This window comes from Anastrepha ludens, chromosome 4 (genome assembly GCF_028408465.1).
Source record: "Anastrepha ludens isolate Willacy chromosome 4, idAnaLude1.1, whole genome shotgun sequence".
Classification (NCBI taxonomy): Eukaryota; Metazoa; Arthropoda; class Insecta; order Diptera; family Tephritidae; genus Anastrepha; species Anastrepha ludens.
Genome location: NC_071500.1, coordinates 94944528 through 94971202, shown reverse-complemented (window position 1 = coordinate 94971202; position 26675 = coordinate 94944528). Strand labels below are relative to the sequence as shown.

General features: G+C 36.6%; 1 protein-coding gene and 1 long non-coding RNA gene across 3 annotated transcripts in view; one reads left to right on the top strand and one right to left on the bottom strand.

The window, feature by feature from the left end:
- LOC128860249 (uncharacterized) overlaps positions 1-19900 on the top strand; it is a 38771-nt gene extending 18871 nt beyond the window's left edge. For both annotated transcript variants that reach the window (XR_008454232.1, XR_008454231.1), the window contains exon 3: positions 19190-19900. This is a non-coding gene — a long non-coding RNA (uncharacterized LOC128860249). The remainder of the gene's footprint in view (positions 1-19189) is intronic.
- Positions 4727-7325, bottom strand: LOC128860248 (uncharacterized). Its single transcript, XM_054097640.1, has one exon. The coding sequence runs from the start codon at positions 7294-7296 to the stop codon at positions 5416-5418; it is 1881 nt and encodes a 626-aa protein (XP_053953615.1). The 5' UTR covers positions 7297-7325; the 3' UTR covers positions 4727-5415.
- Positions 19901-26675: the final 6775 nt, after the last annotated feature.

Genomic DNA, 26675 nt, shown 5'->3' with positions numbered 1-26675 from the left:
CGACGCTAGGTGGTTAAGGGCACCTAGTGCTAGTGATATAATTGTTGTCCCCTTGTTGGAAACGCAATTATATTTATTATGCAATATTATCAGTGGCTCTCCCCAGGCCATTACCTAAAATTCACAAAATTACACTTGACAGGCCGTCATTGCATAGCAAGAGACGACCGTTTTAAAAAAAAACACATAGTTTTGATGTTTTACATACGTCGCGTGGGTCGAACCTGGGACCTTTTGAGCACAAACTATTGGATAATTCTATAAGTGAGATATCTGTGAGTTGATTGCCAAAATTTTTTATAGCTGAGATCACTGAGAGCCGGTTTCAATACTCAACAACATCTTTGAAATACATCTGGTGATAAAAATCCTAAAAAAGCAACAAACGCAAAAAAAAGTAAAAAATTATGTAAAAATTGTTCAGCAACTTAAATTCCGAGAATTCTCTCTCAAAGCGAGAAATATCAAAAAATGTATGTGAACGCAAAACCAGGAACTTGTAAATACTTACAAGTAAAAATTTATCCAGTAAAAACTTGCAACTTCCCCTCAAAATGAATTGTCATATCGCTCTCTCATCTTCCCCTACTTTACAAGTTTTTCGGGTACATGAACAGCAAAACGTGATAATTTGTTACAAACTATTTGATTCATGAACAGACATAATAATAAATTACAAAAGAATTACTTTGAAACAAAAATGCATAATAATTGTTAAATAATTATTTTTTTCAATCTTATGGCCGTTTTTTCGTATTGTTTTGTTCTCTCCACCCGACAAGTGATCCGCCAATATGCTGCTCGTTCGTTGCTATTTTCGAAAATAATTGAGGCGAACAATGTGATAATTCACTTATTTTGTTTATTAATAGCTGATTTGTGACAGGGCACCATATTAGTATGTGTTTGTTTGTTTGCCTAGTAATGTAACAATACAAGTTTAATCAGTAATTACAAAGTTCTTCAGTTCATATACTTTTCAGTTCCCCTCGTATTAACATTTGTTTGTATGAAAGAAAAAATTGAAATGAGTAATAATGGACATAAAAGTATAAAAGTGGTAAAACCATACAAGAAAGATAAAGAAATGTACAAATGAACAACAAAAAACAAATACAATTCTCTGCAAAAAAATAAATGCAACAATCAACGAATACTTCGCAAAAACGAAGATTAGAAATACAAAACAATTTAATAATTAACTGTAGAGGAAACCGGCTGCGTTAGGCATTAGCGCGCATACAAAACAAAAAAAAAAAATAAAAATAAAAAAGAAGAGAAAAACAACAAAACAAAAACACTACAAGTATTATTGGTTGAAATAAAAACCGTGCAAGTCACCTGCTATGCCAGTTAATAACTCAAATACATTAGTTGTTGTGTCACAGTGAACTCCGATGACATGAGCGAAGAGAAGCTTAGATAATTTAGGCAGTACCCGCCACTCATTACAAAAAAAAAGAATAAAATATAATAGTATGTGGGCACCAAAGAATACAGGCAACAACAACTCTTCTATGGTTTAACTACATGCCCACCTGCTTCTCATGACAGCTGCAACACACATACTATAGTCAACACAGGCACTGAGCCATCTAATAGGATTAAATATTACTTATACTTGTACATATACATATATACGAAATGAAGAAACGGAGAACATATTTAAGACGCGTACTACTGTATATACTCGTTAAATGTGTGATTATTTACGAACAAAACTAAATGGGTGAAAAATTGCTTGTATGTGTATGTGTATGTATATAGATGTAACTCTTATACGAGTATAAATAACGTTTACTGGAAGTACTTAAGCAGCAACAATTACTATACACGTATTATACTTAACAAGTAAATAAGTGGCACTGTCAATAGGAGAAAAGAAAAAAAAAAATTTATCAAAACTGATAGCAATGCTGTAAGTTGCAAGTGCGATATACAAAAAAGAAAAAAAGAAAGAAATTATCACCTTTTTCAAGCATCTAAATTAAGTTTTCTGAATAAAATTGCGAGCTGAGATATTTTGATGAAATGCTTGACATCATTTTTGGACTATTGTATGATACGCTTGCGTTTAACTTTCATAGGTAGTTTTTTGTGAAGTACATATATGACACAAAAATCTGTTTTTTGTGCGCATTGGTCCAGAATTGGGTGCTCACAATGGGCTTTTTATGGACGCGTGAATGGGATTTAGTGAGTGCTTTAGTTTTTTTTTTACTAGAAATGGATAAAATGTTTCTTATGTGATTACCCACTTGCTTGTTTTGTAAAGAGTGTAAACTCTATTTAGCCATTGTACAGAGTTTCGCATAGGGTCACTTGGTAGGGAATCAAAGCTTTAAGATTTGGTAATTATGGTAACCTCAATTACTTCATTTCTAATATTAGTAGGCTTTGTTTACGTTTTGTGCTTTTATCAACCATTAAGAAAAGTTGTATTCCTTTATTCGGACGTGTTTTGCGGCTTATGTTTGAACTGGCAGCTGGTCAAATCAAAAGCTGTGTTCCATTGTTCCATCAAGACAATGCCTAGTCTTACAAATCTCCAGCGATGCGTCAGAAGTTCCTAAGAGCTTAAATGGGATGTTCTATCACACCCGCCACATAGTTCAGCTTTGACACCTAGGGATTTTCATCTTATCAAGCACTTGAAAGATTTTTTTTGATGGTACAAAACGGGTTACAAGAAAGGCTTGTGGGACGAGGATTTATGTAATTGTAGACTTATGAGTTCACTTCAAAATACATAAAAGTTTTCGAACCAACCGGCGCATAATTGATATAAATCAGGCAATGCTAACTATTTTCATTTTAACTGTGAAAAATTAGTCAGACATTTTTTTTTCCTAAAATTAAAGAACTACCAAAGAATGCAATTCTCGCGGAAGTGGTAAGAAAAGTTCACAGGTCGTGATAACCCAAGACATCGCAAGTAAATCGTGATGAGGAAGAAGAAATAAAGAATATTTATTGCTTTAATTCATTCGAATTCTGCCCTTCCCGCCCATTGTCCATTGTGATTAGCAAATGAATGCCCTCTACACCGAATGTTAACTAGACTTGTCGAATTTGAGAGACAGTAAATTCATTACGGAAATAAATTGGAAAAAAAAATTCTTAACTAATTTTTCCCCAATAATTTTCTAAAGACTTGTTGAGGACCGTCGCTTGTGTATTTATTTGCCGAATTATTTTTTTTTTTTAATGAAATTCTAAAAACCTTTTGAATGACCCTCGTATATGCATTTATTCGCTGAATAATTTGTTTTCCTATCATTTTCTTTTGCGGCCGCCATAGCCGAATGGTTTGGTGCATGCCTACCATTCGGGAGTGCTTAGGTTGGAATCCCCGTGCATGAAACAGCAAAATGATAGAAAAAGTTTTTTTCTAATAACGGTCGCTCCTCGGCAGGAAATGGCGAACCTCCGAGGGTATTTCTGCCATGAAAAAGCTCCTCCTAAAAATATCTGCCTTTCGGAGTCGGTTTAAAACTGTACGTCCCTTCATTTATGGAACAACATCAAGATGTGCCACAAATAGGAGGATTCGTTCAGCCAAACACCTAACAAAAGTTTACACGCCATTTATTTATTTCTTTTTTATCATTTTCTTCTTCTTCTGAATGATCATCTTATCTACTTTTATTTGATGAGTATTATTTCCCTAACCATACCTGCTGAATAGTGGGTAGAAAATATTTTTGGAAATGTGCTCAATCTCGCAGCACTCTCTCTCTAAATGTGTTTGTTTAGAAGCTAATTTATATTAGGGACATTTTTTCTGTGACAGTTTTCGATTTTATTGAGGCTAGTTTCGCTTGGCAATTTGCCATAAATTAACCCCACCGAAGCTTAACAAAAAGCGCGGTTCACAAGCCATTATTGAAATACTATTATATCCAGAAAAAATTACCGTTTGGTGCACTTTATGGGCTGCTAGAATTACTGGCTACCTCGTTCGTATGTGTCTCCTTTAGATTACTTGCTTTGGCACTTTGACAAAAAATCCGTTGAACACTTGAAAGCCGAATTGCAGCCTGATTTAATGGCCGAAATCATAATCAAACTGAATGCCGTTAAATAGCTACCAAATAAAATCAGTTTCATAGATATGAGAAACATTTTCCTGTGATTTAATTGCATTCAACAATCCCCACGTTAAAAAAAACACCATCTACCATATGTGACTCCATAGCGCACATGAGAGCATGCCAAGTGATCTTGCGGTAAAAAGTCGCCACAAGTAGCTTGCGGGCCTTCTCTTTCCTACTTGTATTCACATGACGGTGGGTTACATGTTCGTAGTTTTTGTTTTTGTGAACAGAATCGGAACAGATTGTACTGAGAACTTTTTTACTGTATTCGCTCACTGCTAATAACAAGACCACACAAACGCACGGCAAAAGAACGTAAAAACTATTGTTCTCTCTTCGTTAAGTGCTTGCTTATATTACATACATGTGTGTGTACTTGTGTGTATGTGTATTGCAATACGTATTTGCAGTGTGCACGAACTAACTGTGTTGGCACTGCTGCGCTTGGAATGGATTGGAGACTATTTGTAAATTCGGTTAATAACGCTAAAAATGTATATATGTATTGTATTTCTTAAAAAAAAGTAAGAATATGTGTAAGATCAAGTTGCGTTTTATTAAAATTAAAGCAAGCTGATTGATTTTATTTTTATAAATAATTTCTGTATTTGATTTCATATTTTTGGCCGAAGTAATCGATTTAAACGTTTTCTTAACAGCTAGTAAAATTATAAATGTGCATACAGACGGATTTGGTCTTTACAAAAAAGAAAGTACTAAGTATCGGGTGTTTTTTAAGAGCTTGGTAGCTTAAATTGATAATACAAAACAGATAATATTGTTGAAATGATTTTTTTAATTATACTCTAGTAAATAATTTCATGGCGTTTACTTTTTGAACATATCCGGGTTACATGGTCCATTCGATTTTGATTACTTTTTCCCATAAATCTGATTAGTAAATCTAAATGAGCACAATCAGCAAAAATACAACACAAACGATGTCCATTTGGCTTCAGTTCTTGCACGCGTTGTATTTTATAGGCACGTTAGCCAAGTTCCTTTTATAAAACTTTCCAGGTAGTCGAAGGACAAAGGCCAACAAGTCCAGAACGACGACGAATCGACATTTCGGCGTCTTCTTCAACACTTTATAGAACAGATTACTTATTTTTGAAGAAAATTTCTACCATTTGGAAGCGTTGTGCTGGCGTTAAGCGATTCATGAGGGTTTGCCAAACCTCACTGGAAAGAAATGTCTGCACAGTTTGCCCTTCTGAGTTGTCAAACCATGGTTATCGGTATCGATAGCTCTCATGCAGCTAAAAAAAAGCATCCAAACATATTTATGGCTCGCAGAATCAGTTGAGGAACATTTTTAGTTTTCATAATTGAACGTACCATTCACTTTAACTCTCAATATATGATCTACATTCGAAGCAGTTAACCTGTTATGCTTTTCAGATAGAATATATTGCAAAGCCGTAGACAAACATTCCATACTAACTTCTGTGCATTGTATTGCTAATATTATGTATGCCATATCCGATAAAGAATTGTGCTGATAATACCAAAAGTCGATTACGCTCGAATTTAGGGGCAACCTTGGCTGCCGTTCATACATTGAGATATCCGTCTCTAAATAAGAAAATGTCGGTGCAGTAGTATCAGTATCTAAATTTTGTAAAAATTCGCAGAATGATTTCGGTGTAGTTGCATCGCTGCTGGTCGTTGGTTGTTCGCCGGTAGTTTTTTCTACAAGTAAACTTTCATTGACTTCGGTGCCAAACGATTCGCTGCCTTTCAGCGAACTAAGACGATTATGCAGTGCGATTATATATTGTTTTGCTCTAGATTTTTGTTCGGCATCCAGACAAACCCGAATACGAGGATCTAAAAATATAGCCGCATTGAAAAGTTCAATGTCAAGTAATTTGAGTTTTTGATTATTTAAAGCATCAATAAGCGACTTCACAATTCTATTGGCGGGCAATTTTTCTAGCTCAAACAATATGTCCATTATAATGATATATAAGTCGCTGTAACATAGCTGCTCCGTTTGCAATCTTTCGGTTGCCTTGTAAACGGGCTTATACACTTCTACGCATTCCTTAACACAATTCCATTCGTCATCGTTTAGGTGTAAATTATTGTTTGTTGCACTCAATGGGATTATCATATCTTTGAGTTCGTACAACCTTTCGAGCATTTCATAAGTAGATACCCAGTTTGGCACACAATCGACTGTCAGACGTTTTTCATACGCGTAAGTGAATAAGGAAGTTTGGCTTCTGAGCTCTTTTAAAATAGCCGTGTATTTTTTTAATTTTAATTTAACTTCGGAGTTTTGAAAAATTTCTTCCATACAAAGTTGTAGGATATGGGTACCGCTTAGGATGCTGTTTATTTTGTATGCTATAAACTCTGTTTCACTGCACTCTAGCCAGCCCTCTAAGCTATTGTTGTAGTCATTTTCGCTTTTTATTGACTTATTTCTAAAAGTAGTTTCTATGCCTAAAGAACTTTTCAGTTCTTCATTTAACTCGTTTACTGCAACCGCAACTTGTTTATCATTACCCGTAGAAACCGCTAAAATTTGGTTCAAGTCAACCGCATATTCGTTTAGAACTTCTGATATTACGGTTTTTATATTATCACCTGTATAATTGGGTTGAAGGTCTTTTATGGCCAACGATTTAGTGTGCAGGCTTCTGTTTTTAATACACTGCAAATTGATGCCCATTAGTGTTATGTCTTGCTTTGTGGCTATATCGATTTTCAATGAAAACAAGTTACCACTCAAGTCATCGATTATTTCTGCTTTCAACTTTTGCGAGCATCCATTTATTAGCTCCAACACACTATTTCTATTGACGCCAATGCCCAACGTCTGGAATGCTGGTTGCACTAGTATTTTGAATGCCCGATCTTCCAGTAGACTCAGCTGTTGTTCACTTTTCGTAAAAAAATCTATAGTTGCAAGCTCAATATTGGGTTTTTTGGGTTCACATTTTTGTATGTTTGCTTTCACGATATTTGATGTGGTGGGGGTGGTGGTAATGTTTTTCTTTTGCGCCGCAATCTTTTTTTCTATGTAAGAAGTGTACAACTCCGGATGCAGCAATTTCAAGTGCCTCTCTATATTGCCCGTATGTGGACTTAATGCTTTTCCGCTACATTTTCCGTTATTACAAATAACTTGATTAAATTCATTTCTTGCCAGTAATGCAAGCAAAATTGTATTCTTCGGGCGCGGCATCTTAGCTACTGTATTTGCCAAGTCTCTCACTCTCTAAAGTCAAAGGAACACTAAATGTACCCTATTCGCGGGATATGTATTGTTGTTACGTTTCAAGTGCATTCTCAAACGAAATTCTTAACGAGCAAGTGTTGTGCACGTACATGTGCGTGTGTGTGTATTACTACGAACGTTATAACATTCCGTTTGTACACGAACAAAACACTTAAATAGGTATAGTCCACGCTCATTTACTCCTGTATGCATAGTTGCCAACTTCGTGCTTTAAGCACTGGACTTAGTGCTTTTTGAACATTAAAACGCCAAAAAAGGCTTAGTGCTTCGTGCCCTTTTATAAGTGATTTTTACCTTAACTAAATTGCAATCGACATGCATTTTTCATAGATAGTTAAAACAAGAAAGAATTTGAAATACACGCAGCCCATAAAAAAAAGGCAATATGCATTTATAGTTGAAAATATATTTTATTATTAATTTATTTTCTAGTTACAAAACAGAAAAGAAAAAACTATATTCTTCACCTCAGTAAATATAAGCAACGAAAAAGCTTGCGTTCAATTTTATATATGTATGTAAGTATATCACTTGCTATGCTCGCTTTTGTTAGACGTCACTCATCGCACTTCACTGACCCATAGTCTTAAGATATTATACTCTGCGTTTGTTCGGTCCAAATTAGATTATGCTACTTTTATTTGGAGACCTTATCATGCAGTCTATATAGATCGAGTGGAGAGGGTCCAAAAAATGTGTGTGCGTTTCGCACTACATTCATTCAATTTCTCAGATCCGAAACCATCATACGAATCTCTCTTCCCATTAAGCGACAGAGGTACTTTTCAGGCAGTATCATTTATCTTTCATCTCGATAATGGTGGCCCGGTCCTTCTAGAAAGAATACAGTTTAATGTTCCTTGCAGAAAATTTCGCCGTTGCAAGATTTTTCGCATTGGCTTTAGTAGGACATTATATAGTTGTATAGGGCGCCGCAAATTGAATCTTGCAAAACTCAAAAATCCAGAAAGTCTTAAAGAATACCGAAGGTATTTGAGCACCAATCTCGAGAACATTGAAGCTGAATATACATGGAATGATGTGGCAACAGCATGTACTTCAGCGGCTAAGTCGTCATTGGGCTTTGTAAAGCAACAAAATAAGCCGTGGTTACGTGAAAACACTTGGCAAATTGTTCAAAAAAACAAAATGCGCCACTCGTTAGAACGTTGTCTGACCATAATTATCTCTCAACTCTTTAGGATTTGGACCTTTCTAGGGTCAAACAATTATTTCAAATGCAATTAAAAATTACTTTCTATGTAAGAAATCCAAATAATACCTAGTATATATTTTTTATTTTAGTTTCATAATTATTAATTTCCTTAAAATTCAATTGTAACTTGTATATATTTTTAGCAATTTAACCATTTCTTCTGTTGATAATCTAATTTTACTACACTTTTTAATATTAAATATTGTAAATTTGTATTTTAGTTCTGAATTTATATCTTAAATGTCTGTTCTGAATTTTGTTAGACATTAATGAATAAATAAATAAAACAATACATACGTACATATATTATATTTATATAATAGACGCCTACACCCTTTTTGGGTTTTTGGCCGAGCTCCTCCTCGAGCGTCTTGATGTTGTTCCACAAATGGAGGGATCTACAGTTTTAAGCCGACTCCGAATGGCAGAAATTTTTTATGAGGAGCTTTTTCATGACAGAAATACCCTCAGAGGCTTGCCATTGCCTGCCCAGAGGCGACCGCTATGAGAAAAAACTTTTATAATTTGGTGTTTTTCATGTAAGGAGATTTAAACCTACGAATGGTAGTCACGCACCCACCTATTCGGCTACGGCGGCCGTCGTTTCATAAATAATATACAAAACCGAAAATTAATATTTTGTTGAATAGCCAAGATGTTTTAGCACCTCACTAAGTTATACGAACTCAACGTTTCAACAGTTGTAATCTTCGTCCATTCAGTTGTAAAAGTTGTAATTTTCGCCGCACAACACTTCGCGAAGCCACTTTACTTGTTAGATGTTGTTAGATGCTCAATAGCATTGAGATCAGGTGACTGTGGGTGCGTTTTGACCTATTTTGGAGCGTTCTACAAGACTCACAGCTTAATGACCGCGGCCAAGAGTTCCAATCCAAGATTTTTACACTCTGTTTTAAATTTCTTTTTAAAATGTTCATATACCTCCATTCCAACTGACCTACACCATTTGCCGCCATTCCACTATACCATCAAGATTTTGTTTCTCAAGACCAGTTTCTGATTTGCGTCAAACAATTTGATGACCCAAAAATATTAAATTTGCTTTCATTTGAAAAAATTTCTTATTTCCAAACTTCTGAAGACGTATTTATATAATTATTAGCAAATTCAATGCGCTTCCGCCTGTTCGCTTTGTGAAATAAACGACTTTCTCCGAGCGACTCTACCATGGTACCCCGCTTGATGTAAAACTTTTCTAGCAGTTTCTGACAAATACTTTTTTTTAAGTGTTTGGTTTACGTTTTCAACAATTTCTGATTAAGAATTTCGAGAGTTAATCTTTACCATATTGATAATACTGCGTGCTTCTCGGACGGGATGTGCAACAAAGTGAGCAAAATGGAGCAAGGTTCCTAATAAAGCAACGGCGACCGCCGTAGCCGAACGGGTTGGTGCGTTCCATTCGGAATTCACAGAGAGAACGTCGAATCTCGGTGAAACACCAAAATTAAGAAAAAGTTTTTTCTAATAGCGGTCGCCCCTCGGCAGGCAATGGCACACCTCCGAGTGTATTTGTGCCATGAAAAAGCTACTCATAAAAAAATATCTGCCGTTCGGAGTCGGCTTGAAACTGTAGGTCCCTCCATTTGTGGAACAACATCAAGACGCACACCACAAATAGGAGGAGGAGTTCGGCCAAACACCCAAAAAGGGTGTACGCATATATGCACATATATATTATTAAAAGAAACAAAGTGAGGGCAATTGTTTTTGGCTCCGATTGCTGCAATTACTTACCCTTATGTTGCCTTAGGTGACTCTTTTTTCAAGTTTTAGTGCTTTTTGATATTCAAAAGTTGGCAACACTGCCGAAATGGATTCGATGCTGCTCCCAATCAAGTACACCGTGGTGTCCAATCGTGTCCAATCCAATATATATATCTCCCTCACGTTTTCACATCGCTCGATTACTCTTTGTGTCTCATTTCCATAGTACTCGGTTTTGTTATTATTATTTCCACGCGCTCTCCAACAAAATACTCCACGAAGGGAGTTGTTGGGTTTGTGTGTCATTTCGAACACTATAGTGTTCGGTTTGTCCCCGAACGATGTGTACAACAATTGTGCACCTATAGTTAGGTATTATATGCATGTCTGTATGTATATCCGTACTCGTATATGGATATTTGCGGCTCACAGCTGTTGTAATGTTTGTTGTTACATTTGATAACAGAGTAGTATGAAACATGAAATACCTACGATGCAGCTCCAGAACGTATCAACACAGTTCATGTACTGTTCAAAGCAGCAGCGCAGATATGGGGAGCAAGTCGTTGTTGGAGTTCAAGAGGCATTTTTAAACTGAGGAAAATGTATACATATGTAAGTACTTTGGAAATTTAAGCGCGTTCACACCTACATATGTACATATATTTTTTAAGTCGGCCGAACTCCTAACTCGAACATTTCTTGACCGATTGACTAGACATTTTTTGCATACATATTTTATTTTGAAAGATACGATCTAATTTCAGTTCTGTTGTTTTTTTTTGTTGGGTTGTCACATCTGTAATTAACAAAACTTTATCGCCATTGCTTGACATTTGTTTTACTCTGCCTTGAGTAAATTTATGTATGTAGCTCCGTACGTGCTTGTGATTTTTTACAGTTTTAAACATGGATTTGCATTTGCAACGAGTTTGTATTAAATTTTACGTTAAAGATGGATTCAATGTTGGGAAACTGTTTCGGTAATGATACTCTAAAGAAAAGCCGTTTTCGAGTTGCACTGAGCTGCCGAAAATATTCTGAATCCGTCGAGCATGACGAACGTAGTGTCAGGCCGTCGACATTGAAAACTGATGAAAACATCAATAAAGGGAAAGAAAAGTTGATCAATAATCGCAAATTAGTAATCAGAAAGCTTGCAGAGGACTGGAATATTGCTTATAGATTCGTTCAGGACATTATAATGAACCCTAATCCCATGTCGATGGGTCGTTCGTGTCCGGTCAATTGGAGAAATAATGATTTCATTTGTTCATGGTAAAATATTACCATATTAAAATAAAAAAATTTGAAAAAAAATTTTCGGATATGTTTAGTTAAAGCTTATTTTTTAAAATTCTCTGTTGGCGTTATATATGTAGTAGAAATAAGCGCCGGACGCGAACGATCCATCGACATGGGATTAAGTAGCCAAATGGAACGACATGGGATTAGGGTTAATGATTTGCGTTTGCGCAGTGTTGCTGCCAAGTCGTTCCCAGAGAGCTTCAATTTCATGCACGTCAAAGATATGCATTCCAAAGCTAAATCCGACCCAACTTTCATCAAACGCATCACTACTGAAGACGAGACGTGGGTTTATGAGTATGCCACCCAATCCAGACATCGGGCGAGTGAGTGGAGAGCTTCGAATAAACCAAGACCAAGAAATCATGTCGTTTTGAGTCAAAAAAGCAAGCGATGCTCACGGTTTTATGGATTACAACGGTATTGTACATCACCAATTTTTGCAAGAAGTTCAGTAAGTTAATAAAGACTATTATTTTGGCATTAAGAGACAAAAAAGAAAGAATTTGTAGAAAAACAACTCGTGGGTTTTGAACCATGGTAACACCGGTATCCGGGAATTTTTGACTAAGAACGAAACAAATACCCTCCCACAGCCGTCGAATTCAGCTGATATGGCTCACTGCATTTTTTTCTGTTTGATCGAGTCAAAAAACCACTATAAGGTACGTTTTTTAACAGCAAAAAAGGAAGTAATGGATAAATTGAAGATGCCCCTGACGGCTGTACGGAAAATAGAATTTCAGAAATGTTTCGAGGACTTAATCAAACGCTGGTGTAAGTGCGTTGCAGTTGAAGTGGAGTTATTCGAAGGCAATACTATCACTTTTGAGGAATAAACTTGTATTTTGAATTTTCTGAATATATTCCGGGAAACTTTTTGATGAAAGACATTTTGTTTTGAAAATTTTGAAAAATCGTTGCATCAAAAAACTTTTATACTTCTAAGTTAACTCGACAAACGAGTTTGTTCACCATAAATAAAAATTGCAGGTGCAGTTTTTGCACATACTACGATAAAGAACTTTGCGCCAGAATTTTAATTCATTTAATTGTGCGGTTGAAGAAGATTCTCTAAATAGGTTTAGTTTTTGCGCTTCTGTAATGTCCAACTCTTTAAGAAAACCATCCTCTTCTATTGCAAATAGTTTGTACGAAGTAAAATAAGTTAAAAAAAAACTCTGCCATGAAATTTTTCTAACAAAATAACAACAACCACTTAGGTATTTCACACACAAGTCGCCATACCCAGCTGATTTACCACAACCGCTAACTAACTTTTTGCTAACTTCATGCTGAGTCTGCCGGTGAAGTGGCTACACAATACAATACATCCAGCGCGCCACGAGGGTCGAATTAGATTTTAAGTTGGTCATAGAGTTTGCTCTCAACTTGTTTACTTCCTGCCAAGTTGTTGGTAGATACATACATACATATGTCGAACAATTTGAAAGCTGCTGTTCGCAGAACTTTTGACTTGGCGTGAATTTAATACTGCATAATAATATTACTAAGTTAGTTGGACACTACTCGTGTTTTCCGCAATGGAGGATAAAATTAAAAGTTGAGTTTAAAAAGAAGATTTTTACAGAGAACAAGCATGAAAAGTGTCATTTTAGTGACATGCATTACAACATATGTGCAGACAGGTGTTGTTGTACATATAAAGGAATCTACAATTTTATTTATGCCGCCTACGATGGTTTTTTTACGATGAGCTTTTTCAAGGCAAAACTAAACTCGGAGGTTTGTCATTGCCTGCCGAGGGCTGATTCATGCTTACACTTGATTTCGAACCCGGGCCCTACCCTACGCATCGACCTACTCGACTAAGGCGGCCGCTATACTTGTCGTAGACGGAGATAAATGAGTTATTGAAATTTTATGGAGGTTACGCGCTTTTATTCCAAAATCGTTCGCGTTAAAAAGCAAGTCACGATGTGCCACAGGTTTTACCCATGTCACCCATGAGGATAGCTTGTGTTAATAGAAGCGATCATTTTGGCTATTCACATATCCTCATGGAAGGAAATGGCCTTTGTCGCTCATAATGATTTTTTGATGAAAAGTTGTCTTCCTCGTAGTCGAGAATCGGGTTGGCTGGAATGTAGGTTTCACGCGTTTGACGGTCAACAGCTATCAGTTAATGCACAGCCTGTACTTATAAGTCTTTTACAAAAATTATCTCAATTGCGAGGCACATCAACTCATCGATACTTCGGGGTTCTCTGCGACATTTTCGGCCTTAGCTGCGATATTCTCAGCTGAACGGCTGCTACGATGACAGTCAGATCTGACAGCATCTCGCGTTGTTCCATACTCTTCAAGCGGGGCAGCAAAACGCTGTAGTGTTTGTTCAGTTTGCATCAGCGAGCGAGAAATCAGCGTCGAAATTCGTGCGTTGCCAACATAACTGACAAATTATTCCGCAAAAAAACCAAACGATTTTTGCGCGTTCCTGAGTAGTGTAGCGAATCCCCTGCATCGACTTTTCATTTTGTTCATAATGGTGGGTAGGTAGGTAAGTGAAATGGTTAAGTACCAGACTGGCACTCCCAAAGCAGCGGTAAAGCACCGTTTTGATACCATTATGAGATATCTAACATGCAGATATCTCCAGTCAACTGGAGCCGTTGATGTAACGGAGAAGGTTGATGGGATTTAGGTTGAAACACTGTTCCAGGCTGTCGAAGAAAGGAACATCGTCTGGCAGCCAAACCCGCATATTTACAAAGAAATACTAATTAGTTTCTTACTCCGAAAAATTCCCACAGCTTCTGCGATGGGGATTAGATAGTAAACCCAGCTTTTCTGTGTGAGTGCCGAACGTCCAACGACCGGTAAGTTCGAGAATTGAATGCGTTGAGTCCCCAGGACTATTAGTATCCTGCGTCTATTGTCCTCGAGCCATACAATTTTCGAAATACCACACGAAGAAATGGAGCTCCATCTGATCTGTGCTTTCCTGAGAAATAAGTTGTGCAATTCCCGGTTAACAACAGTCATCAGGGGGATGCCGATGACCGGGTGAGGAAATCTCTAAAACCAATAGACTTGACCGCTTCCTGGCAAGCTCATCAGCCATTTGATTTCCCTCTATGTTCCTATGTTCAGGAACACGGATCAAGAAGCTGCGAAGAAAGCAAAGGTTCACCAAGGACTGTGACGCTAAGAAGAAGAAGAAAAAGATCAAAGCAATGTTACCTGCACACCCAAGAGAATTGATCTCCTCCTTACAAGAGTTGACTAATTTGGATCTGCACCGTGGCATCGTCCGAGCCTTGATCGCAGCTGGACTATCGGAAAAAATGTTGATAACTCCCGCGCTTTCGCTTCCCTTAAGCATTTTGCTTGCCTGCAGGATCGCAAAGATGTTTGCCTGACAAACCTTAGCAGCTCGGTAGTTTTAAGGAAATAGATAAACTGAATCGTCAGTGGAGACGGAGGTAACAGCCTTCGTTCCAATCCTGCCTACTTGAAAAGATTGCGCTGTAATGGCTCTCAAACTCCATTTTGTGGATAGAGAGATCTGTCCGTAGTTCTGAGAAATACGGTGTTAACTGCCCAAAACTGGAACTATGTCCCTTAAGAGATTACCGTTCGCCTTTTTTTGGCGCTGTAGTTGGGCTAAAAATGCCTTCGCATCATATAGTATGTGTTTGGGGATTCCACTGAAAATATCCCTCCTCTTCTCTTGGATTTTTCCCTCCACGCCGGGACTGCTTCCGCTTACTTATTTACCTTGCGTCCAGTGTCGCCTGTTTTGATAAGCTTATGCTCAATACTCTTCAGCATAAGTTTCCATTTCACGCTTATTTTTTTGGATCCTCCATGAAATTTGCGACGGCATTCCATTTTTCTTCGTCTATCATCATTTTCTCGATTATTTCTTCCGGTGTAAATACTCCAATAGCTCGTTGCAGAGTTATTCTCTCTATGTCCCACCTCTCGCATTTAAAGAAGTTGTTCTCCGCATCATCGAACTCAGTATCTCCATATATGCAGTTTGGTAGTCTCACTTTTCCCATTCGCCATAAATACTTGCGGAAGGATTTATGTCCGGACTGTGTGAGGTAATAGTTAACCTCACCTCTTGCCATTCACAGTTTTAGATCGGGTATTAGTCTCGCTGTCCATCTACCGTACTATTCAGGGATTCCTGTGGTCTTTGCCTCCTATCTCCGTTTGCGCTATTGTGCTACAATATCTGTAGAGATGGTTTCGCTGATAACTAAAACCGTTGCTTCAGATACTGTTCTGTAAGAAAAAGCCACTATGAGAGCGCATGTGCTTTGCACAGATTGCAGAGTTTTTCGCCGTCATTGCACCCTTAGCGAATAAAAAATCGAGTTCGTCGTGTCCATTAAAAATTTCCCTTGTTCTGCGTTGGACTTCCATGTGTGAACTCGGATCATCACCTGATTTACCTTCCTTTTGGCTTCGTCTGTGTTTCGAGCGGTTATTACAGCTGCAATGTCATCTGCGTATCCCACTAAATGCATATCCTCAGCCATCTCTATTCGAAGGATTTCAACGCAGCTTATATTTCAAAGTTCAGGTCCGAGTCAATACTCTTTGGGTCGCGCTTGCTGTTATTTGTTTAGTCTTGCATCCTTCTCGGGTTTCGTGTAAGAGCACGCGATTGCTTATATAGCTACGAATAATCTTCAATAGATTATTCGGGATCTTGAGTTTTAAGGATTCAATTACGTCGCTCCAACTTAAACTGTTTAAAGCATTTCTCAAACCCAGTGTGGCTAGTAATACTAAGCGTTTGGAGTATCGATTATTTGCCTGAGCATGTTATATGCTAGCTATTACATCTTGGATGGCTCCTAAGGGTGCACCCTCGGAGGCAATGCTCCTACCACAGTTCCATGAGGCCTGACCTACGCTTTACCGATTCCGGAAAACAGGTACGGACCAGCGCTCGCCGGGAGCAACGAAAGTTAATACTCTTCCGCCCAATGCTTACTTCCTGACCATTGTCCAAGGCGGCTGGTTACTGATATACACTAGAACTAACACATCGGGAGAGCGAACTCACATCACCCCTTTAAGGCCGCTGGTGGAAAGCCATAGCGACCTATCCAGGGACTCCCAGTGCGCGCCGTTGCATACCGGCCATGCTTTTTACATCAACAGTCGCACTTAACATGGTGAACAGACACTGATTAACACATCGCCCAATATGGGAACAGACGTATGCTAGATACTGTCACCTAACTTTCTAGCTAACTCTTACAATGTCGCTGAAGCGAGGGATATCTTGACTAGGGTCTGCGGGGTCGTCGTATCTGTCAAATCCTTGAGGGAGATCCCCTTTAGGGCATCGTCATGTGGTTAGGAGCCTACGTTGTGTTCATGTGATACTGAAAAATGTAATGAACTAGCATCACCCAGTGGGCTTCGCACCAAAATACATAAAATGTTTTTTTTATATCGCAAGAAATTTTTCATATTAAGTTTTCTTTATAGAACTCGTAAAATGTTTAAATAGTTGAATTAGTTAGATTTTTTTCATTCAACATACTTTCTAAAGATGTCACAATAGCCTTTTCTGTACTTTTTTAAAATTTGATTGTGGTGGTCACCTATATACAGGTAAGGTGAAAGAGCCGATAAAAACTTGTAATTAAACTTTGATTCTTTAATTTCCATTTCAATTTTTTACGCTAAATAAATTATGCTAAAATAAATAAAGTTAAAAATGTTTTTCCAGTTCCTTGAATGCTCCAGTTTTTATTATATTTTCGCCCAAAATTAATATTAACATAATACACTTACAACCACAACAGTACAACAGAAACGCTCATAAGCGGCTGTGTATTTGTTTTTGTTTTTCCCATACAGGCATTTGGTATGAGAGGAAACCATTACTCACATAAAATATCATAACTCAGGAACGGCTGCACCGATTTCAATCAAACTTCACACAAACCACCTCCTTAAAGATAGAAAAGAACTCTAAAATTTTTGTGTCAATCGGTTCGGCGGTTCTTGAGTTATAAGATTACCAAAGAAATGTAATATATAACGACAACTTGAAATAACCCAAGATCAGCAGTGTGGTTAGGAATTTCAGCTGATATAAGGCTATCGATTTGATCCGGAGTTATTTTATGTACCAGCCAAATAAGTATATGTGCGTGCGGCAATCCCCTTTTCTGCCATTCGATGGAGTTCATATGGCAACGCACCTCCCCAAATACATATAATTTCACAATTAAATCCATAATTGCTTTACATTTTTGCCGAAATGGATACTCATGTGGTTCAAACATATCCTAGGGTTACCCGGGTCCACGTTTTGGATTATATCTCGAGACCCTAGTCACGGAACGGTATGAAAAATACTCTATACTATAGAAATCATCAACAGCTCCCATTTGCTACCCATATTGTACAAACACATCCTAGGGTTACCCGGGTTCACGTTTTGGCCTATTTCTCGAGACCCTGGTATCCGATTCTTAAAATTTTAAAACACAAACCATCTACTGAATAGTCCAAACAAAGCCTAAAAATTTGGTTTGGATAGGTGAGCCCGTTCTTGAGTTATAAGATTACCAAGGAAATGTAACTTCTTTTTATATACAGGTATCCCTCGTATAACGCGATAGTTACGTTCCAGAAGAATTGCGCGTTATGTAATTCCGCGTTATCTAAAACATAGTTTTCATATAAATTTGGGGGTTATGTTCCAATAGGTTTTTTTTTTAAATAAAATACATACAAAATAACAGATGCACATCTATTTCAACTCAATACTAAAGTTCAGACTTTATAATACAATTAAAAACACAAAACAAAAAATTTAAAATCAAACTAAAACAAATTAAAGGTTTATTAAAAACTTTATTGTTATTCTTCAAACTTCATATGGTAATTAATCTGTTTCACTGTCTTCAAAGATCTTTGCACGTGGGCGTTTTGGGGGAGCAATAGCTTCATCAGAAGATATTTCTTCAACATAGTTTTCGCTATTGGATAAGAAACTAGTTGTGGGACCTTGTGGTTCTTCTACTGGTTTTATAATTGCAAAATCTGTTATCAGTTTTTGGTGGGTGGTTTTTTTAAGCTCCTTTTCAATTTCGTAATAAGGTGCTAGATTAATATCTATTCTATCTATCTAAGGCAAAAAAGGGTAATTCTCGGTTTACATTAAAAATACATTACATATTATAAATATGTGGTACGCAAATTAGTGTTACCAGATTTTATAATTATGTATTTTCCCCTTCGCATTATATAAGCCTAAATTTCGCGTTGTACTGAAACCTAATTTTCCCAAATCGCGTTATATTCGATATAAGACCGCGTTATACAAGGGATACCTGTATATAGATTTTCCTAGTTTTTTTACTCTTATTTTGTAATATCCCATTGGCTTTACCGAACCTAAAACTATTAAAGAACTTTTTTCGAAGTGTAATATCACCTTTCAACGGCCGCATAGTATGAACCGATGCATGAACTCAACTTTTTACTACACCTAATATTTTTCAATAATAATCTCTATTTTATAGCATTCATTAATGTATGCACTAAATTCGCTATAAGAATATTTGTTACTATTCTTTTCAGATAACACTTCAAAACACGCCGAATAACATTTACAAACTCACCATTCAAGCTAAGATGTGATAATAAATACTCAACACAACCAGCCCCTCCATATCGAACTTCGATACTATTCGCTCACTCACAAGGTATGTTATCACTGCTAAATAAATTATTATGTAAGCTTTTGGGGTTAAATAATGTCGTGGTGTTATCTTAAGTGTAAATAAATGCGATTAATTTTTTTTTGATTCGCTTCAATAGCTTTAAGGCATTTCAACTGTCATAGCTACAAGTGGCGCAACCCTCTACAGCGCAGGCAAACGAAGGCGAAGGCTTAAAAGAGCTAAGCTTTGCCTTTATAAACAACTTTTGCGAACTTTAAATGAATTACTACTACATACATACATATGTACATACATATATTTAAATTTAAATTCTAAGTAAATCATGAGTACAAATAGGATTTCTATGGTCAAAAGTATTGCAAAAAAGTAACTAATCTCCTGCTGCGGTGTTTTGTGTTTGCAGCAGCATCCATTCAGTGACCGTAACAAAAAGGCATAAAAAATAAGCTAAAATAAAATGAAAAAATATATTTGCGACGTGACTTTGTTAGCAAAGGCCACCAGCGACGCTTTAGAATTCCCCTGCACGGCGCTTGCGCTCACTGAATCTGGCTTACAGTCATCCAGTTGCTGCCGCTTCGCAAGCAGTAGGTGAGTTTGTTCAAAAAACAAACAAAAACAAAAAAAAAAAAATGGCGTGAGAAAACCCTCGATTGTATAGAATAAATTATTAAAGTTAGCCTTTGAGCAGCGGCAAAATAGAATCGTTGAAATAGCCATGCCAGTCATGCCCCAGGAAAGGTTACATTAAAGAGCTGACTGCTTATGGTTGAATTATGCAAGGGGAGTTCAAGAAGTAGGCGGCCCATTTTTGTTTGTTTTGTACTGTTAAACTTCAAAATTTGTACAAGTATAACTATGGGTATGTGGTCCATGTGGTTTGCAAAATACATTTTTTTGGGTATCAAATTGCTTGAATGCGTAAAGCCTTCATGCGCTATACTTCACCCTGTATATGAAGTGTTACCAACTTCACACTGCTTGTATCTGTAAAACAGCTAATGACATCAACGTCAAAATTGTTCTAATGACAGTTCAATATATTGTTTATAGGCCATCAAAAGCATTTGCGTCTCAGTTTTGTTGATTTTTTTTTCTGTGATGGAATTCAAACTTAATAGTGTGATTGCGTTATATATATTTGGGTGGAAAATCACAACCAGCCATTGTTCGTCAGCTCACTCACCTCAAAGTGAATAAAATGTTTGTGTATCGCACTATAAAACGTTACAATGATACTGGTAGCATTGCAAAACGCTATGGAGGTGGACCGAAAAAAACCGTAACAACGCCAGAAATGGTTCGGAAAGTGAAGGCTCGACTTGAACGAGTGGAAGAAGTGGAAGAAAAATGGCCAAAGAACTGAAAATATCACAAGATAGCATTCGGCGAATATTGAGAAATGAGCTCAAGGTCAAGGCTTACAAGTTCCAAAAAGCACACGATCTTTCACCCCAGCAAAAAAAAATTCCGTGCGAAACAGCAAAGGAGTTGTTGCGCTTGCACGAACGTGGCGAGTTTCCTAACATTGTGTTTTCTGATGAAAAAAATGTCCCAATTGAGCAGTTCATAAACACACAAAACGATCGTGTTTACTTGGCCGAACGCTCATACGAGAATTTGAGTCTACGCTTTCCAATCGTTTTAATCGAGCCTGGTGTCAAAGTGAATGCGACTTACCTATTATCCGGAAAATGTTTTAGAAGCTGCCTTAGAGCCGTGGTCAGGCAAACATTTCGGTCGTAGACCATGGACGTTCCAACAGGACTCGGCACCATCTCATGAAGCTCGTGTGAACCAAGAATGGTTAAAAAATCATGTTCCACACATCATTTCGTCCACACAATGGCTTTCGAATTCGCCAGACGCAAATCTGATGGACTATTCCATCTGGTCCATTTTGGAGAGCAAGGTGAGGACTAAAAAATATGCCAGTATGGAGGCACTGAAAAAAGCGATTATACGAGAATGGGCCAAAAAACCTCAAGATCACATTCGTGCAGCATGCAACTAATTTTTTAACCGTTTCAAGGCTATAATCAAGGCAAAAGGTGGTCATATTGAGCTAAAGTGAATATATGCTAAAATTGTAATCATTTTTGAACAATTTTGTCTTTGAAATCAATAAAAACTAATTTCACACAAAACAGTTATGGTGTTGTGAATAGGTAACACCCTGTATATGCCATTACTTTTATTTAAGGGGTTGGGGGTAGTCAGAATTTTGGAAAATTTTGATGTTTTTGCATTTTCTTGAAGTATAATATCTTAAAAATATTGTGTGAAAATTTGAAGTGAATCCGACAAATACTTTTTGAGTTATTCAGCAATTAACAGAGGGCGATCGGGCGCTCCGGAATCGATTCCAAAACTTTAAATGTGTTTTCCTAAAAACTATGTTTTTTGAACTGGTGATCACTGTAACTTAAAAACCGCTTAGTAGATTTCAGTAAGTTTTATACTGCTTTTGAAAAACATAACTCGTGTCTGTTCGAAGGATTTTTTTTTTCAAAAATTTCGATTTTTTTAAACAATTAAGGGGGAACGCCACTGTTGGGGGTCAAAAAATAGTCGATTTTTGGGAATTTTTTTTTTGTAAGTAGGAATGATTAATCAATATTTGTGCTGGATTTACCATATTATGTAATATGGAATTTGATCAATACTGCGAAACTTTAAAATACTGTAGAAAAAATTGTTACCCGGTAGACTAAAACCCAGTCGGGGTTTTACTATTCTTTATGCGTACTTTCATTTGCAATTGGTTTGGTTTGGGCATGAGCCGATGAGACCTGAAAATTGTCGCACTGTGTAATTTGTGTGAAATAAAAAAAAAATGTTTAAAGCGTCAATTTCGTTATTTATTAACCACCCTGTTTACACATGTTGTTTGTTTTTTTGTTCCGTTTTTTATATCTCATGTAAAAATAAAGCATTTCTGAGTGGCGAACACAAAACTCGAACTTTCGAGATAAGCACTCATTCATATCGTCTTTTATTTCGAGCATAAGACCCAAATCACGCCACTCACATCAGAATGACTACCAAATAACTGTATTTATTATCTCATACAATATTAATTAATTAATTGTCAATAGCATTCGTCGTCGAGTGCGGTAATAGCACAATGACAAGTGTCGTTATTCTACATATTTGTGTCTGGCAGCAGGAATTCTAGACTGCCTTGAGTATTTTCCTTTTAACTAAAAATTCCAAAAACAAAGCAAACTAATTTCCTATGCTACGTTGCCCTTAAGGTTTTTTGCACACACCTCGTGCCACTCGCCATGACTAGCCAACTGCGCTTGTTGGAAATGTGACTGCAATACAGGGGTTGCGACTTGATGTGCGCCTTTTATTGGCCAACAAATGTTTAACTAACTGACATTTTGACTGTTGCCTTCGCCGCCTAACAGGGCAAATAGACAATATAATTTTATGGCTATTTACGTAATATGTATGTATAGGCATGTAGGCATTAAATATTATGACACATGACTTAATAACTCACATGCCAATTATGGGCTGACAAATTAAATAATGATATGAAATTAATTATTTCAATATGGACAGCAAATAAAAACACTATAATGACCACATCAAACACAAATACCTTCTCGTATTGCAGCATAATTAACACCCAAAGAATAGCGAACACTAACGAAGAAAAAAAAAATAAAAAAACAATAATAAAAGGCAATAACAAAATTTAAAGAGAATATAAAACGATTAAATGTACAAACAAACTCGCACAAACACACATACTTATGTATGCATGTAAATATTGTCAGTAATAATTGACGTCCATTGAACTGAAAGGAATTCAAAAGCGGCAAATGTGCGAATTCTATGAAATTAGCGTGACCATGGGGAAAAAGGCAAAAACAAAAACTGGAACGAAAATATATACCATACATATAGAATATGGCGTATGTACAGATAAAAATTGAAAGGTGAAATACCAATCAAGGTAAACTTGGTTACCCAAAGCAAAAACTGAGTTCAACAAGAAAAAAAGTAACAGTGATAGATATACTCGTGCATACATATTCGTACCTAACTAGCGATACGTAGAAGGTGCAAGAGGCGATGCTTGTCTACACACTTACATATGCAGATAGAATTGAGAGTATGAGTATACAAGTAGTCAGGAGAGTATTTAATACAGTTCCCCAACCACTTGCCGTTGACCTCTTGATTGCTTTTGTTAAATGTAGTAGGACTGAGATAAATGTAGGCATGTAGATCTACACACACATACATATGTACACAGAAACGGATTTGAGATTTTGTTTATTAATCGACACGCGCTTGCGAAAATGCGAAATTTTATAACTGGTTTAAAATACAAAAAATATAATAAAAGAAAAAAACCGAAAAAAATTATAAAAACAAAAAAAAAAAAATAAAAAAAATTGCAATCACTTTATTTTTGCAGCGTTAAATATGCAAATGAGTTGCTCAATGAACTGTTGACTCCGGTAGGTTATAAAAATTATGGAAATTGTAAGAAAAATTCCAAAATACAAAGCAGTCGTATTAAATTTGTGCATTTGAAATTTTTTTATGTGTTTTTTTAGCATCTTTATTTTTTTTTATATATTTTATTATTTTTTTGTTTAAAATTTTAGCTTTTTTTTATATTTTTCAGCATTTTTCCTTTCCTTAAACTTAAATTTTTTTTTTGCATCCCGCTCGCCCCCTGGTTGGTCGAGTTTGAGTTTGAACTCATTTGTTTTTAACTTTTTTTCAAGCTTTCTGAATTTTAAATTGAAAAATCGCTGCTACAGTAAATTATTTATTATACTGATGATAAAAATGAATATGTGTTTACATATACAGGTGCATATTTATATAAATTCTCCTTAAATATCGGTGTTTTTTTTAAGAGCTTAAGGACTTAAAATTATAATTCAGAACAGAAAATTGTTAGAATACATTTTTTTTATAATCTGGTAGCTATTTTTTAAATTCTGATGGATATTTTTTAGAATCTGGTAGATATTTTTTCAATATGATATCCAGCATATGATGCTGCGTCTACGAGTTATTTGGTCTATTCGATCAATCCAAGTTTTGACTGCGTTTTCGAATAGATCTGGTTAATAAATCCGAATGAGCAAAAATGCGACGTAAACGTTACTTATTTGGCTTCAATTCTTGCACGAGCTGCATTTTAGAAGCACTAAGATCTTGGTACTTACATAAAGGTTTCCACGTAGTCGAAGGGCAGAGGCCCTTGAGAAATTCACGAACCCACATTTTGGCGTCTTCTTCAACACTTCGCTCTATGAAATTCGCGAACAGATTTTTTTCTTTTATAAATTTCCACAATTTGGAAGCGTTGTTTTGGCGTTAAATGATTCTTGATGACTTGCCAAACCTCATTGAACAACACAGTTCGCCATTCTCAGCTGTCAAGCCATAGTTATCGATATCGATAGTTGTCATGCAGTTAAAAAAATACCCGATACAAATATACTTAAAGCTGTATCTTCCAAAAGTAATTTAAATTACAATTAAAAAGCACGAAATTTCAAAATCCAGCCTAATTGCATGCGGTTGTTTTGAAAGTTTAATAACCTTTGTCAATTTCACACTGCAACCCTGTCAATGGGTATGTTGAAAGCGGAAAGTTGAGTGGTAGCTGTCAAGTGGTGCAGATGCAGACATTCTGGGCTTGACTTTCATAGTCGAATATATTCCTAATCCTAAATGAATTCAGTTAACTAAAGGTATTAACTTCAGGCGGTTCAAAATTCGAGGGAAAGGTTTTGATTATGTTTTGCGTAAGCTAATGCGCTTTGGTGGGTTAGACTTGAAGAGGGCCATATGCTGAGCTGTATAGTCGATTAGATATTTGATGCCCTGCTTGCTGGTGGAGGACGGTGAAAGAAGATCGTTTTGAATTAGAAAAATCAAGTGACGTAGTCCGGGCTTCGCCAAATTCAAGCGCAAGCTTTAGTTAGTCAGAAGTAAAATTCTTCTTTCAACCAAAATGTCTTTAAACATGAACTTGTTAGTGAAAAGTTATTATATTACCAAAAACGTTCATTTGTACAGAACACAAAACATTTATAATCGGAAAATTAGCGCACAATGTGTCATGGCATATCATTTCTAATTAAATGCAAATAACTCGAGTAACTTTAGTAAAAGTTTGTGCTCAACTTTTATTTTCACAGCTCACTAAATGTGTTTCTAACACGTTCCAAGCATAATAAATTCGCCTGCGGTGACTCTGCAATATGTTTAACCTTCGGCGACTAGCTTTATTTAACTATACGTCTTTATTAACCAAGAGTTAAGTGACTCACTTGCGCTTCTCTTTTTAATAAAATAATAATTTCTCATGTCTGAATATAAATTTTATTGCAATCAAATGAAAAGATGGTTTTTCGGGGAGAGAAGTTCAATAATCTAATATAAAAAATAAGTAATAATGGGCGTCTTCGATTCGTCACTTCTCTGGTCGCTATTTCTGGACTCTGCTCGTGTGACGGAAAATTTTCATGTGAAAGCAATAACAAAGTTATCGAGTGAAATTCGCCGCTAGTGAGCATAATTGCACCTCGCAAAATTGGTATAACTGACTGTTTTCAATGCTGCCAACTCGCGATTATACGGGAGATTTTTGTTGCTTCAACATTACGAATTCTCTTTTGCTGCTGCCCGTCTTTCCCACACACCTTGCAATTGTTAGTTTTTAGCATAAAGTCAATCTTTTGTTTTTAAAGCTTGCATCAAACGACAGCGAAACATTTTCTGAGTATTTTTTTTTTTAATTCAGTCCAATCGGTTCATTTTTTCTTGAGCTATTTGGGAGATCGCATTCAAATATGCTCATATTTCGTTTAGAGAGTGAGGATCTCGGACAACCATACTAATACGTATTCCGTTTGAATTTGAAAGAATCAACTGATTGGCTGACGTTGCAGGGGTTATGAATTGGTTTGTTTACGAGAAAACTAAGATGGCTTAGTAATATATGAAAAAATTAACACAGTCACACTTCGTTGCCGTCTCAAAAACGACTGATTGTACGAGTGTGTGAACGAATGTTTGGATGAGTGTGGAGTGGAGTGTTCAGATGATTGTCTGACGTAGCAAGGGTTATGAATTGGAAGAGTGTGCGAAATTATCGTGTAGATTTCGGCTGGCGTTATTGGGTTATGAAAAACATCAACATAACCGTTGTTTTTTTTGCCGCCTGGACAACAACTGATTGGACGAGTGTGTGAATACGTGTAAAATGAGCGTGCAGAATGCTGCTGCAGAGTTCCCGATGGCGTGGCAGCCGAAGTTTCGCGCTCGATTTCGTTTTTCACCATAGCTGAAGGTCAGATTTGTTATCAAGGATGATAGATATTAGGTTTGCTCGT

Bases quoted from the DNA above. Each gene is read 5' to 3' on its own strand.
- LOC128860248 (XM_054097640.1), bottom strand. From the start codon at position 7,296: ATGCCGCGCCCGAAGAATACAATTTTGCTTGCATTACTGGCAAGAAAT.